This window comes from Neoarius graeffei, chromosome 23 (genome assembly GCF_027579695.1).
Source record: "Neoarius graeffei isolate fNeoGra1 chromosome 23, fNeoGra1.pri, whole genome shotgun sequence".
Classification (NCBI taxonomy): domain Eukaryota; kingdom Metazoa; phylum Chordata; class Actinopteri; order Siluriformes; family Ariidae; genus Neoarius; species Neoarius graeffei.
In genome coordinates, this window is record NC_083591.1 from 44,052,252 (window position 1) to 44,068,339 (window position 16,088).

Genomic DNA, 16,088 nt, shown 5'->3' on the forward strand with positions numbered 1-16,088 from the left:
CAATCTAGCAGCATAGTAAATATAGTGCATACTTAATAGCAGATAAAATCAAGTACATCAGTAATATCATAATTGATGGCAATTTACACTCACCGGCCACTTTAATAGACCCTTGTTCTTGATTCTAAGATCCTTGCTCTTGGCTGGCAGGAGTGGAACCCAATGTGCTCTTCGGCTGTTGCATGCTGAGATGCTTTTCTGCTCACCACAGTTGTAAAGAGTTGCTATGAGTTGTTATATCCTTCCTGGCAGCTCGAACCAATCTGGTCATTTTCCTCTGACCTCTCTTACCAACAAGGCATTTGTTTCCACCCACAGAACTGTCGCTCATTCATCTCATCTCATCTCATCTCATCTCATCTCATCCACAGCGCTAACCACTACACCACCGTGCCGCCATCGCTCATTCAATGTTTTGTTTTTCACACCCTTCTGTGTAAACTCTAGAGACTGTTGTGTGTGAAAACCTCAGGCGATCAGCAGTTTCTGAAATACTCAAACCAGTCCATCTGGCTCAAACCAACACCCATGCCACAGTGAAATGAAAGTCACACTTTTAGATAACATTTTTTCCTATTCTGATGTTTGAAGTGAACATTACCTGAAGCTCTTGATTTGTATCTGCATGATTTTATGTATCTTGCTGCTGTTCACCCCCTTGGTAGTGTTTTGTTGCTTAATCAACTCATTATGTGACTTCTGAAATTAATGGGTTGGACCAGATCTTATTTTAGAGGTATCATAGCAAAGGGGGTGAATATATTCACTCACAACTTTTCAGTTTTTAATTTTTTTTCAACAAGGTATTTTATTCATTCCACTTCAACAGTTATGTTTAGTCCATTGCATAAAATCCAAATAAAGATCCATTTTAATTCCAGGTTGGAAACAGGAAAAAACACCAAGGGGGAGATAAATATTTTCACAAAGCAGTGTATACTACTACTGGAAGGAGAATGTTGAGGATGAAGCTGCCAGGCACACGAAAACGAGGAAGGCCAAAGAGGAGATACATGGATGTGGTGAGAGAGGACATGAAAGTGGCAGGTGTGGTAGAGAAGGATGTGGAAGACAAGGAGCAATGGAGACAAAAGATCTGCTGTGGCGACCCCTAATCAGGAGCAGCCAAAAGAAGAAGAAGAAGTGTATACTACAATTGGATACATCTAAATTCTAAAATCTTCAGTTACTTTGTTATAACTGATGCTTTTAGCCAGGATTCAATGTCATCAAGTGGTGGCCAACTTTCTTCAGATGTTTCAACCCTGAATCACAATCTCCAGTTGGCGGGTTTGCAGTCATGGCCAGCCATCGCCCATCTTCTCCTGGCTTCCAGGTCAACTCCTCCCACCTGTTCCAAAGCCAACAAGAGGCTCTTTCTGCTACCTCCCTGACCTTTGAACAGCTGTCTTCCTCTCCCTTCCTGCTACTCCCAGAACTGTGAGCATCTTCCACACAGAATACGCTGGGAAACCCCAGCAGCCAACCTCAGCCAACTTGCTACTCTTTGTCCCTGCATTGTTGGACCAGGTCCTGGTACTTGGTAGTCTTCCTCTCCAAGGCCTTTTTGTATCTGACTTTCCATAGGGTCATCGGTTCCATCAGGATAATCCTGTGTTCATCCTCTGACCATATGACTGTGACAGGCTTCAGTGATATTTGGGATGTTTGGACAGTCTTCTTGGATAGGGTAACTTCTCCCTGATGAACTGAGACTCCAGTGGATGGAGCTGGTCTCACATGAGTCTGATGTTTGTACCATCTCTCTTGCTCCAAGATGTCAGTCAGTGCTCTGAGGACCTTGTCATGACACCATCTGCATCTTCCATGGGTAAGTGCAGTCTTGTATCCCACCAGTATGTGTGCCAACATGCCTCTCTCACCATATAACTTGCACAGTGGGTCCTCCCTCATTCCCCACCTTTGTCTGTTTGTTCATGTTGGTAGAGTGTCATACAATGATTGGAACAGGAAAGAGATGTGAAAGGGCTCCGTTCTCCAAAGTTTAGGCCATGTGATCTTCCACTTTGGCAGGTTCCACTTTGTATAGACTCCTTCTGATCCAAATTCTTTGGCCCTTGACCTTTGCCCTTCCTCTACCAGGTTTCAGACCATGTCTCTCTTTTGCCTTGGGTCTGCTTTCCCCCATTGCTGGAAGTTGATGGTTCCGAACCCTATTTCCCCCATGCACTGGTTCCCAATGTTGTCCTTCAAATTCAACATGCTTTCTACCTGTGCCACTGTTGTGTCAGTTGCCCACTTGTGTCCTGATCTTGTGCTGGAACCTGCACCTCTGACCTTTTCATTGCTGGAGTCTCTGCACATCATTACAACCCTCCACTTTGCCACCTTGAACTCCTCAACCACTGATGATAGGGATAGTTGTGAATTTTGGTGAGGTATGTTGATGAAGTTGTGAAGGCTTGATCCACATGCATTAGCCAAGTTGAGCTAGACAACTGTTAGGTTGCCATTGCTCTCCTTGGCCTCCCAGATCAGATGGTTGAGGACACCTGCATGTTCCAAACACCCAGATGAGCCAAGGATTGATGCCTCAACATACAGTACTTGTTCTTCACCATGTAGGTCATCAACCTTTTGCCCAGGACAGAGAAAAAGATCTTCCCCTCCTCACTCAGGCATGAAATGGTTTAGAACTGTTTTATTTCAGAGGAGTCCATTTCCTTTGGTACAATGCAGTCCTCTGCTCTTTTTCAGGATGATGGGATAGTGCCTTTTGACCATAACGTCCACAAAAGGTTCCATCACCTACAGAGTAGCTTTAGAAATCTTTATACTTTATAGTACTACTTGGTCCTGGGGCAGATGCTGATCAGGCTTTCTGTAGAAAGTCTTGGATTGCTTTTTTTGTATATCCCACATTTCTCTTTACACCATTTTTAACCCACCTTGAGTGTTTGTTGCCAGAAAGTGCTTCTTTTTTGGCCTGATCTGATCATAGAACCTGGTTTTGGTAGCATCTAGTAAACTTAATTTATGTTTGTGGTTAAATGAAAGATAATTTCTGATTTATGGCCCCCAAATCATGGTGGCACAGTGGTGTAGTGGTTAGCACTGTCGTCTCACAGCAAGAAGGTTCCGGGTTCGAGCCCAGCAGCTGACGGGGGCCTTTCTGTGTGGAGTTTGCATGTTCTCCCCATGTCTGCGTGGGTTTCCTCCAGGTGCTCCGGTTTCTCCCGCAGTCCAAAGACATGCTAACTCAGGCTAACTGGTGGCTCTAAATTGACTGTAGGTGTGAATGGTTGTTTCTCTCCATGTGTCAGTCCTGTGATGACCTGGCAACTTGTCCAGGGTGTACCCTGCCTGTCAGCTGGGATAGGCTCCAGCTTGCCTGCGACCCTGCACAGGATAAGCGGTTACGGATAATGGATGGATGGCTCCCAAATCCTGCAATTTTTGGTAAATCTCTTGGAGGATTTTCCCCCCTCTCTAACCACCTTCCCCACTATTTATAACTTTGTGTTCTTTTCCAGTCAGGTTCATTATGGCTCCAGTTATTTTTATCTTCTTAATTATTATTGCCCGAGTACTGAATATGGGGAATTTGTGGTGTGTAAATATTTTCCATTTGTGTGTTCTCTACTAAGATGACTAAGGGAACTTTGGTATCTTTCATACATACGTATGTATACTGGGCAGCACGGTGGTGTAGTGGTTAGCATTGTCACCTCACAGCAAGAAGGTTCTGGGTTCCAGTGGCTGATGGAGGCCTTTCTGTGTGGAGTTTGTATGTTCTCCCCATGTCTTTGTGGGTTTCCCCCACAGTCCAAAGACATGCAGGTTAGGCTAACTGGTGGCTCTAATTTGACCATAGGTGCGGATGTGAATGTTTGTCTCTATGTGTCAGCCCTGCAATAATTTGGCAACTTGTCCAGGGTGTAACTGCCTCTCGCCCATAGTCAGCTGGGATAGGCTCCAGCTTGCCCACAACCCTGCACAGGATAAGCGGTTACGGATAATGGATGGATGGATGGATGGTATGCATACTGCAATGAAACAGGAAGTTGTGGATGACTAAAAGTTCTTAAACATGGTTCTTTAAGGTGATTTTAAAAAAGTAAAACATAGGAACATACTTGAGTTACATTTAGGTGTTAAGAAATGTGATAATGTGGTGTTAGATAAATAAATAGATATTTTTTAAGGGGGCAGCACGGTGGTGTAGTGGTTAGCGCTGTCACCTCACAGCAAGGTCTGGGTTTGAGCCCTGTGGTCACGGGTTCCCACGTGGGTTTCCTCCGGGTGCTCCGGTTTCCCTCACAGTCCAAAGACATGCAGGTTAGGTTAATTGGTGACTCTAAATTGACCGTAGGTGTGAATGTGAGTGTGAATGGTTGTCTGTGTCTATGTGTCAGCCCTGTGATGACCTGGCGACTTGTCCAGGGTGTACCCCGCCTTTCGCCCGTAGTCAGCTGGGATAGGCTCCAGCTTGCCTGCGACCCTGTAGAACAGGATAAAGCAGCTAGAGATGATGAGATGAGATGAGATATTTTTTAAAAATCTTATAACTTATGGCCACTAGATGTCAACAAAGATCTGTCATTTGTGATCAGGTTCAATAATGCTTAATAATGGTTAAGTATTTAACTTGTAAATACTTGTGAAGTCATTTTGGGTAACACCTTGACTATACATACATACATATACATATATATATATATATATATATATATATATATATATATATATATATATATATATATATATACACACACACAGTACTGTGCAAAGGTCTTAGGCACATGTACAGAAATACTGTAGACTAAAATGGCTTAAAAATAATGAAAGAATAGGAAGAATAGCCTTGTTTATAACAAGTGCTAATGGTGATTCCGAATTTTAAAAAAATGAAAAAATTAAATATTTCAACATTTAAAAACAAAAAAAAAATTATTATGAACAGCAGTAAGCCATAATAAGTGAAACAAAGTCAATATTTGGTGTGACATGACCCTTTGCTTAAAAAAAATAGTAGTTTGAAGGGTACAGTGAGTGCAGTTTTATGCGGAAATGAGCTGTAGGTTTTACTGAGCATCTTACAGAACCAGCCACAGTTCTTCTGGACACGACTGTCACACTCGCTTCTTAATTTTGCACCAAAACCCAGTAGCCTTCATTATATTTTCTTTTTTAATCTGAAAAGTGCTCATCTCATCTCATCTCATTATCTCTAGCCGCTTTATCCTGTTCTACAGGGTCGCAGGCAAGCTGGAACCTATCCCAGCTGACTACGGGCGAAAGGCGGGGTACACCCTGGACAAGTCGCCAGGTCATCACAGGGCTGACACATAGACACAGACAACCATTCACACTCACATTCACACCTACGGTCAATTTAGAGTCACCAGTTAACCTAACCTGCATGTCTTTGGGACTGTGGGGGAAACCGGAGCACCCGGAGGAAACCCACGCGGACACGGGGAGAACATGCAAACTCCGCACAGAAAGGCCATCGCTGGCCACAGGGCTCGAACCCGGACCTTCTTGCTGTGAAGCGACAGTGCTAACCACTACACCACCGTGCCGCCCAGGGGATAATATGGGGATAATATGTAAATAATAAATAAATTTTTATATTTTATTACATATACATTTTTTTCAGTTGAAATAATTATAAATGCAGGGGGTCCCTGGATAATAATAATAATAATAATAATAATTTAGTCCGGGCGGCACGGTGGTGTAGTGGTTAGCGCTGTCACCTCACAGCAAGAAGGTCCAGGTTCGAGCCCCGTGGCCGGCGAGGGCCTTTCTGTGCGGAGTTTGCATGTTCTCCCGTGTCCGCGTGGGTTTCCTCCGGGTGCTCCGGTTTCCCCCACAGTCCAAAGACATGCAGGTTAGGTTAACTGGTGACTCTAAATTGACCGTAGGTGTGAATGTGAGTGTGAATGGTTGTCTGTGTCTATGTGTCAGCCCTGTGATGACCTGGCGACTTGTCCAGGGTGTACCCCGCCTTTCGCCTGTAGTCTTCTGAGATAGGCTCCAGCTTGCCTGCGACCCTGTAGAACAGGATAAAGCAGCTAGAGATAATGAGATGAGATAATTTAGTCCATTGCATAAATTCCAAATAAAGATCCATTTTAATTCCAGGTTGTAATGCCAGGAAACAGGAAAAAACACTAAGGGGGAGATAAATATTTTCACAAAGCAGTGTATACTACTACTGGAAGGAGAATGTTGAGGATGGAGCTGCCAGGCACATGAAAACAAGGAAGGCCAAAGAGGAGATACATGGAAGTGGTGAGAGAGGACATGAAAGTGGCAGGTGTGGTAGAGAAGGATGTGGAAGACAAGGAGCAATGGAGATGAAAGATCCACCATGGCGACCCCTAATCAGGAGCAGCCAAAAGAAGAAGAAGTGTATACTACAATTGGATACATCTAAATGCTAAAATCTTCAGTTACTTTGTTATAACTGATGCTTTTAGCCAGGATTCAATGTCATCAAGTGGTGGCCAACTTTCCTCAGACGTTTCAACCCTGAATCACAATCTCCAGTTGGTGGGATTGCAGTAATGGCCAGCCATCGCCCATCTTCTCCTGGCTTCCAGGTCAACTTCTTCCACCTGTTCCAAAGCCAACAAGAGGCTCTTTCTGCTACCTCCCTGACCTTTGAACAGCTGTCTTCCTCTCTCTTCCTGCTACTCGCAGAGCTGTGAGCATCTTCCACACAGAATACGCTGGGAAACCCCAGCAGCCAACCTCAGCCAACTTGCCACTCTTTGTCCCTGCATTGTTGGACCAGGTCCTGGTACTTGGTAGTCTTCCTCTCCAAGGCCTTTTTGCATCTGACTTTCCATAGGGCTATCGGTTCCATCAGGATAATCCTGTTTTCATCCTCTGACCATATGACCATGACAGGCCTCAGTGATATTTGGGATGTTTGGACAGTCTTCTTGGATAGGGTAACTTCTCCCCGATGAACTGAGACTCCAGCGGATGGAGCTGGTCTCACATGGGTCTGATGCTTTTTCCATCTCTCTTGCGCCAAGATGTCAGTCAGTGCTCTGAGGACCTTGTCATGACACCATCTGCATCTTCCACAGCAGATGCAGTTGTAATAATAATAATAATAATAATAATAATAATAATAATAATAAAGGGCGGCATGGTGGTGTAGTGGTTAGCGCTGTTGCCTCACAGCAAGAAGGTCCTGGGTTCGAGCCCCGTGGCCGGCGAGGGCCTTTTCTGTGCGGAGTTTGCATGTTCTCCCCGTGTCCGCGTGGGTTTCCTCTGGGTGCTCCGGTTTCCCCCACAGTCCAAAGACATGCAGGTTAGGTTAACTGGTGACTCTAAATTGACCGTAGGTGTGAATGTGAGTGTGAATGGTTGTCTGTGTCTATGTGTCAGCCCTGTGATGACCTGGCGACTTGTCCAGGGTGTACCCCGCCTTTCGCCCGTAGTCAGCTGGGATAGGCTCCAGCTTGCCTGCGACCCTGTAGAACAGGATAAAGCAGCTACAGATAATGAGATAATGAGATGAATAATAATAAATGCATTTTTTCCTGGCTAGGGAAAAAAACAGCTTTGACATTGTGCATTTTTAGTTGAAATAATTATTACCACAGTGGTTAATAGAGACTGAAAAGAAAACAAAATAGAAAGAAAATCCCCATGCATTAAACATGAAATAAATCAAGTAAGTATGTGAATTTTAATTTAAAATAGGATTAGTTTTAAATTAAGAACAAATAAAATAAAATGAACGCATTTTAGTTGAAATGCACTTCCTAATGTTATAATGTAAGAAGTCCTTGGATGTAAAATAACCTCATTCAGTTAGAATAATTATCAATGTATTAATTATTAACATACAGAATAATTGGGGTAAATGGTTGCAAAACAGTGGGCGGCACGGTGGTGTAGTGGTTAGCGCTGTCGCCTCACAGCAAGAAGGTTCGGGTTCGAGCCCCGTGGCCGGTGAGGGCCTTTCTGTGCGGAGTTTGCATGTTCTCCCCGTGTCTGCGTGGGTTTCCTCCGGGTGCTCCGGTTTCCCCCACAGTCCAAAGACATGCAGGTTAGGTTAACTGGTGACTCTAAGTTGACCGTAGGTGTGAATGGTTGTCTGTGTCTATGTGTCAGCCCTGTGATGACCTGGCGACTTGTCCAGGGTGTACCCCGCCTTTCGCCCGTAGTCAGCTGGGATAGGCTCCAGCTTGCCTGCGACCCTGTAGAACAGGATAAAGCGGCTAGAGATAATGAGATGAGATGAGGTTGCAAAACAGAAATAATTAAGTTGAAATAACTACTAAAATAGGAGATCCCTCCAACAACATCCAGAAATGCTGCCGAATTCTCTGTGCCTGAGCTCATCTGTGATGGACTGACGCAAAGTGGAAAAGCGTTCTGTGATCTGAAGAGTCCACATTTTATCTTGTTTTTGGAAATCATATACATTGTGTCCTCCAGGCTAAACAGAAAAAGAACTATCTGCTTTATTATGAGCACAAAATTCAAAAGCCATCATCTGTGATTGTATGGGGGGGGGGTGTTAGTGCCCATGGCATGGGTAACTTGCACATGTGTGAAGGCACCATGAATGTTGAAAGGTACATACAGGTTTTAGAGCAACATATGCTGCCGTCCAGATGACATCTTTTTTCAGGGACGTCCCTGCTTAAGCCTAGGTCACAACCGGACGTACGATTTTTTGGCCGTGCGATTTTTGGCATTTCCCAAATCGCTGCATTTTTTTTGTGCGTGGAGAAAGACGCACGTTGGCCGTAAGTTTGTCTTGCAACCTGAAAAAAACGTAAGCGCCCGTAGAGTTTGTTTTGACATGACAAAGAACCTCTGCGGCCGGTCTGCGGCCAGTCTACGGCTTGAAAATCAGCATGTCACACGCGCGCCCTCCGTGCGTTTCACGTGCGCCCTCCGTGCGTTTCTTGCGTTTTTTGCACGTAGACCGGCCGTAAGAGCACGTACGGCCGGTTGTGACCAAGGCTTTATTGTAACAAGATAATGGCAAGCCACATTCTGTACATGTTACAACAGCATGGCTTCTTAGTAAAAGAGTGTAGGTGCTAAACTGGCCTGCTTGCCTCCCACTGCAAATGTGTGGCACATTATGAAGCGCAAAATACAACAATGGAGACTCAGTCTGTCATGTAACAAGCAAGAATGGGAAAGAGTTTCACTTTCAAACCTTCAACAATTCGTGTCTTCAGTTCCCAAACACTTGCTGAGTGTTCTCTATCTCTAGCCGCTTTATCCTGTCCTACAGGGTCGCAGGCAAGCTGGAGCCTATCCCAGCTGACTACGGGCAAAAGGCGGGGTACACCCTGGACAAGTCGCCAGGTCATCACAGGGCTGACACATAGACACAGACAACCATTCACACTCACGGTCAATTTAGAGTCACCAGTTAACCTAACCTGCATGTCTTTGGACTGTGGGGGAAACCGGAGCACCCGGAGGAAACCCACGCGGACATGGGGAGAACATGCAAACTCCACACAGAAAGGCCCTCGCCGGCCACGGGGCTCGAACCCAGACCTTCTTGCTGTGAGGCGACAGCACTAACCACTACACCACCGTGCCGCCCACTTGCTGAGCGTTAAAAGAAAAGGTGGTGTGATACAGTGGTAAATGTGCCTGTGGCAGTGGGGGTGTGGTCGAGCATCAGCTGTGAACAGCAAGGAGTCAGGTTGAACCAGCAGATAACAGGTGACGAGGTATACCTGTGTCTAATTTCTGGCTGTCTATTAACGTGGGTCTCTGTGTGTCTTTCAGATAGGCAGGAATGAGAGAGAGCTGTGTTCCTCAATGTGTGTGGTGTCTGTGGTTTAATAATTGCACTGAAAAGTGAGAAAAAAATAATAAACACACACCTGTTCTGAAGCCTGCTCCCAGTTCCTCTGTATCCCAAACCTCAGAGAGTTGTCACAATGCCCTTGTGCCAACTTTATTGGAACATGTTGCAGGCATCAAATGGAGAATGAGTGCATATTTTCAACAAAGTTTATTAGTTTGAACATTAAATGTCTTGTCTTAGGTTGAAAGGGAATTGCAAATCATTGCATTCTGGTTTGTTTTATGTTTCACACTGCACCTCAACTTTTTTGGAATCGGGGTTGGAGGAAGTATAAAAATAAAACAAAAAAATTTATTTCAGTTGAAATATTTATTAAATGTAGGAGATACCAGGCTGCAAAATAAAAATTTTAGCTGAAATAGTTACTAATGTAGGAAGTTTCTTACTGAAAAATAAAATAAAAAAATTAAATTAAATTTTAAAAAATAGATGAAACAGTTCCTAATGTACATGCTGGACTAAATGATCGAGTTGTGTTGTTAATGCTCAGTCATTTCATGCAGAGCTGCGGCAGATATGGCGCGTGCCCAGTGCGTTACCGTTTCCTCAGTGTGTTACCATGCGTGCCGTGTTTTTGAGCACTTGAATCTACAGCCTGGAGAGAGAGAGAGAGAGAGAGAGAGAGAGAGAGACACACACACACACACATACAGACAGACAGAGACACAGACATAGAGAGACAGACAGACAGATAGTGAGAGAGAGAGAGAGAGAGAGAGAGAGAGAGATAGACACAGGCAGAGACAGACAGACAGACAGAGTGAGAGAGAGACAGACATAGAAAGAGAGAGACAGAGACACAGATGGACAGACAGACAGAGAGAGAGAGACAGGCAGAGAGAGACAGACAGACGGACAGAGATACCGACATAGAGAGACAGACAGAGAGACAGATAGATAGTGAGAGAGAGACAGACAGGCAGAGAGACAGACATACAGATAGTGTGAGAGAGAGACAGACAGACGGACGGACAGAGAGACAGACAGACAGAAAGGGAGAGATAGATGGACAGACAGACAGAGAGACAGACAGGCAGAGAGACAGACATACAGATAGTGAGAGAAACATACAGATAGTGAGAGAAAGAGACAGACAGAGGGAGACAGACAGAGAGAGAGAGAGACACAGACAGACATAGAGAGAGATAGACACAGACAGAGGCAGAGAGAGTGATAGACAGACAGAGGCAGAGAGAGCGATAGACACAGACAGAGGCAGAGAGAGAGAGAAAGTAAATTCCTCCATAAACTCGTATTTTAATTTCAGCTGTGAGACAGGAACAGCTCCGGGACGGATGTGCGGCTTTAAGCAGCGGTAGCAGTGAAAGGTTCAGGTCTCCTCCCCCCCCCCTCCTCTCCCCCTGTTCCCTCCCCCTCTCTCTCCTCCTCCCCCCCCCTCTCTCTCCCCCCCTCTCTCTCCCCCCCCCTCTCCCTCCTCCCCCCTCTCTCTCCCCCCCCTCTCCCTCCTCCCCCTCTCCCTCCCCCCTCTCCTCCCCCTCCTCCCCCCCTCTCCTCCCCCTCTCCCTCCTCCCCCCCCTCTCTCCTCCCCCTCTCCCTCCTCCCCCCCCTCTCTCCTCCCCCCCCTCTCCTCCCCCCCCTCTCTCTCTCTCTCTCTCTCTCCCCCCACCTCTCTTTCTCTCCTCCTCCTTCCCCCTCCTCCTCTCTCTCCTCCTCCTTCCCCGGTTTATTCCTCCGTGATTTTCCGCTGAGATCCGCAGCCGGTTGAAGGCGCACAGTTTTTCGGTAAGGGGACGTTACTCGAGCGCGAGGCCCCCCGGCCCCCTCCTCCTCCTCCCCCCGCTCCAGAACCCCGTTTTTGTTATTATTTTATTTCATCCCAGCCTGACTTTCCCCCCTCTCTCTCTCTCCCCCTCCCTCTCTCTCTCTCCCTCTCTCTCTCTCTCCCTCGCGCGCGGGTTTATTTGGAGGGTTTGCGGAGCGGAGAGGCCGCGGGCTCGCGCGCAGGAGGGGGGATGACTTTAGAGTCGATGATGGCTTGCTGCCTGAGTGAAGAGGCGAAGGAGTCCAAGCGGATCAACGCTGAGATCGATAAGCAGCTGCGCCGGGATAAGAGAGACGCCAGGCGGGAGTTAAAGCTGCTCCTTCTCGGTGAGTCTGGGCGTTTTCTGCTCCTACCGTTTTAATGTCACAAAAAAAAAGAGTAAAAGCAGCGTGGAGTGGCGGTTTGGTGTGGGCTTAAAACCAGCCGCCCAACAGGTTCCACCGTGTTCCAGCGCTCCGGACAGCTTTCTGCTTCATATCAATGAATGCTAATAATTACGTATGAATGGCGTAGTCTCTCTCTCTTTCTCTCTCTCTGTGTCTCATATAACTCTCAGAACGTTTTCTTCCCAACGCAGCACTTGTATGTAATGTAGGCTCGTTAGCCTGCTAGCCGTCGTGCTAACTGATAGCTTGGTTAGCTTAGCTTAGCCTCTGTGGGCCAGCTTGAGGCAGAAATGTGAATGAAGTGTTTTCCTGACAGGATGTATAACTCACTGAATTACTTTTTTTCCCCTATAAGTGTGTGTGGTTGCTGACAAACTACTGTAAAGGACACATTTATGGCATGACAGTTTGATACATTAACCTGTCATGTGTGTAAATAAATATATTTGGGTGTGTATATAGATATATATCAGTGGCGGCTGGTAGTCTTTCAAACAGGGGAGGCTGGTCGGTTACGATATTTCCAGATTTTAAAAGAAAAAAACATCAGTTTTGCCCATACTCTTGCCTCTGATCTGGCTGATTGTTGGCAGCGTCACAAACTGTGAAATAACAGGTTCTTTTGGCCCATTAGCCTACTGTCCAATATACATGATGATGGTGGTGTTGGGGGGGGGGGTATATTTTAACATTTTATATTTTAAAATTGTGGCATGTTGTTTAAAAATTGATCATTATTGAAAGCAGCTCTTTGTCAGGAACCTCAGCAGTAACAGCAGAGTGTTCTGGAATAGGCACAAGCACTGACCTTGGGGAGCCAAACATAGAGCTGGGTGCCACACATTTCATTCAGTGACACTTTCCCTATATTTTACTTATTTTGACTGAGAAATGTTTTATTGACAATTTTGATAACCCTTCACTTTTAACCCAGGTCTGTATGTAGTGTGATATGTTCTCGGCTGTGTTTTTGTTTAAAAATGTTTTCCAAATTGTAGCTGTGTTTTTTAATTCATATCCAGAGAAATATATATTCCAATATAATATACTCAGCATAAACATTTTAAATAGATTCTATATTTTTGGTCCATCCATGCCAATTCACTTTCTCGTACCAGGAGAGCTGAAAGGAACGAGTATTATTCCCTACCTTTTTCACCAAGTCAATTTGAGGCGTTGGTCTACCCTGCTCTTTAATTTAAATTTTTTCCTCGAAAGGAAGACTGGCAAATGGCTTCGCCAAAATTAAATCAGCAATGCTCGGCATCCGTGCGCAGCTTTCTTGCTAGCTGACTAGCCCCCTCAAGTTCAAGTTCAGTCACTCAAATAAACGAAATTTCTGGAACTAAGATAGCAAACTTGACAACACTATATTTACACTTTATTTACAATGAAAATATATACAAACTAAAAAAGCTGGTAGAAACCGTATGTAATGAATGAAATCGAAATGTAAGCTGATCTCTTACAATACACCACAGCACTTGCGAATCCGCATGGGACTGAACTGAAATTCAACGCTGCCTGTCTATATTTGAAACGAGCTGTCAATCAAAGAAAATATCCGGCCGCTTTCACTAATCAAATCAAGTCAAGTTTATTTGTATAGCGCTTTTAACAATAAACATTGAACGACTTAAAACATGAGCTAATTTTATCCCTAATCTATCCCCAATGAGCGAGCCTGTGGCGACGGTGGCAAGGAAAAACTCCCTCAGACGACATGAGGAAGAAACCTCGAGAGGAACCAGACTCAAAAGGGAACCCATCCTCATTTGGGCAACAACAGACAGCCTGACTATAATATTAACAGTTTTAACAGGTATAACCCTCAACTGTCCTCATGGGGCCGTCCTTCACAGGAGCGGTGCGATAAAACTCCGACCAGACACAGGGCACCAGGATGGATCAAGCAGGTCCGAGGGGCAGAAGAGGCCAGCATCTCAATCCCAGGATCAATATGTAACTCAGAGGGACAGATTGAGGGGGGAAGAGAGAGAGAAAGAAAACACAGGTTGTTAGGTATGCCCTAAAAATGACAAGTATTAAATCTGTGTGGTAGGCTCGCAGAGACGAGAGTCTTTACATCAGGCATAACACACAACAATGGCATGTTAATATGGTAAAAAATATCATGACCTGCTCTGGCTGGATGCTTGATTGGGTGATGGGAGCACACTCCTCAGCAATGATGAGATGCAGATGGGACCCTTAGGGCTGGCCAAGACAATTCAGTTACATTTCACCGGGTCTGGGACATGCGACAGAATGTCTGACGGCCGATTCCCTGCAGGCTACGATAGCCAGTTGAGGTCTCCACCAAAAGATCACTAATCACCAGTCTCCTCGCGGAAACTGCCATGTCCCTCCCATGTGAGGCTGGGAGTCCGTGGGAGTCTGGTGGGCGGGCGTTTTCGCAGTATTTGTCCAATAATCGTCTTGCATTTTGAGATTGAAAAGTGCATAGCTCCCAAATGCCATTGAAGTCCACTGAGGCTGGGCTGCATCGCGCTGTCACGAGGGGGAAAAACTCACGCACACATTAGGCAAACTGGGGAAAGTTATAACGGAATGATTTCACACTGTAATTGGGTTGAGCACATATATTTCTATGATTCTGGATCTGTAATAGCAATGTTATAAGGTCGGCTATAACATAAGCCTAGCGCAATTCATCCTACACGATGTTCGTCATTTTTAGAGGAGGCTGAGCCTCCTTCGTTGTCTTAGAGCAATCGCCCGTGATATATTTATTTTTCCCCCAGCTAGCTTCATTAGCTCTCAGACTCAGAACTAGGAATAATCAGTATGGTTTGTTTCCAAAACTGCCATTCTTAATACACACCTTGGGTTTTTCTGTAACATGAAATTGCGAACACTCGAAATAAAAACCTTCACCTGCTCTGAGTAGGCCTTGTGTGTTGCACAACAGTGATTTCTAATTGGTTTTTATGACCGGCAGTGAACCACAACACTACAGAAACCATTATAGGGTTCTACTGGTTTCGAGTAGGGTCTAATGGGCGAGGCGACACGGTGGTGTAAGTGGTTAGCACGGTCGCCTCACAGCAAGAAGGTTCTGGGTTCGAAGCCGGCAGCCGGCGAGGGCCTTTCTGTGTGGAGTTTACATGTTCCCCCCGTGTCTGCATGGTTTTCCTCCACAGTCCAAAGACATGCTGTTAGGTTAATATGGGACGGCCTTGGGCTGAGGTGCCCTTGAGCGAGGCACCTAACTCCCAACTGCTCCCCGGGCGCTGTTAGCATGGCTGCCCACTGCTCTGGGTATGTGTGTGTGCACTCATTGCTCACATGTGTGTATGTGTTCACTGCTTCAGATGGGTTAAATGCAGAGAGGAAATTTCACAAGTGTGTGATGAATAAAGCTGTGCTTTCTTTCTAATGGGCAGCACAGTGATGTAAGTGGTTAGCACGGTCGCCTCACAGCAAGAAGGTTCTGGGTTCGAGGCCAGGGGCCTTTCTGTGTAGAATTTGCATGTTCTTCCCGTCTCTGCATGGGTTTCTTCCAGGTGCTCCAGTTTCCCCAACAGTCCAAAGACATGTAATATGGGACGGCGGTACGCTTGAGCAAAGCACCTAGGCTGCGACTAGTTGGAGACACAACAATTGCGATAAAATATGCGAATTAGCGACAATTTTCACTTGGAATCACACTGAATTGATATTCGCATATTTTATCGCAATTGTTGTGTCTCGAACTAGTTGCAGGCTGTCGCAGCCCAGTGAGGTACACTCACACTTTCTGTCTCACGGAAACTGACTTGAGAAGGGTTTGTGATGGCTTTGTGACACCAGCGACGCATTTGTGGCTATTTTGAGAGAAATTTTGTCGCACTGATTTTTTTGAACATGTTCAAAATTTCAGCGACGAAGGAACGACACTTTGCGAGGAAATCGAGAAGCCCCGCGAATGTTTCAAGACACTTTTTTGAAACACTCTCGCGAATGATATTCACAATTTGTCACAAGCTGTCGCAGCCCAGTGAGATACTGGCTTAACTCCCAACTGCTCCATGGGTGCTGTTAGCATGGCTGCCCACTGGTCTGGGTATGTGCTCATTGCTCA

General features: G+C 45.6%; 1 protein-coding gene across 1 annotated transcript in view; it reads left to right on the forward strand.

Annotated features, from left to right (window-relative positions):
- The first annotated feature begins 11,595 nt into the window (after nucleotides 1-11,595).
- gna11b (guanine nucleotide binding protein (G protein), alpha 11b (Gq class)) overlaps nucleotides 11,596-16,088 on the forward strand; it is a 155,468-nt gene continuing 150,975 nt past the window's right edge. The window contains exon 1 of the mRNA XM_060906218.1: nucleotides 11,596-11,944. Within this exon, the coding sequence (XP_060762201.1) occupies nucleotides 11,809-11,944 (136 nt within the window). The 5' untranslated portion in view covers nucleotides 11,596-11,808. The remainder of the gene's footprint in view (nucleotides 11,945-16,088) is intronic.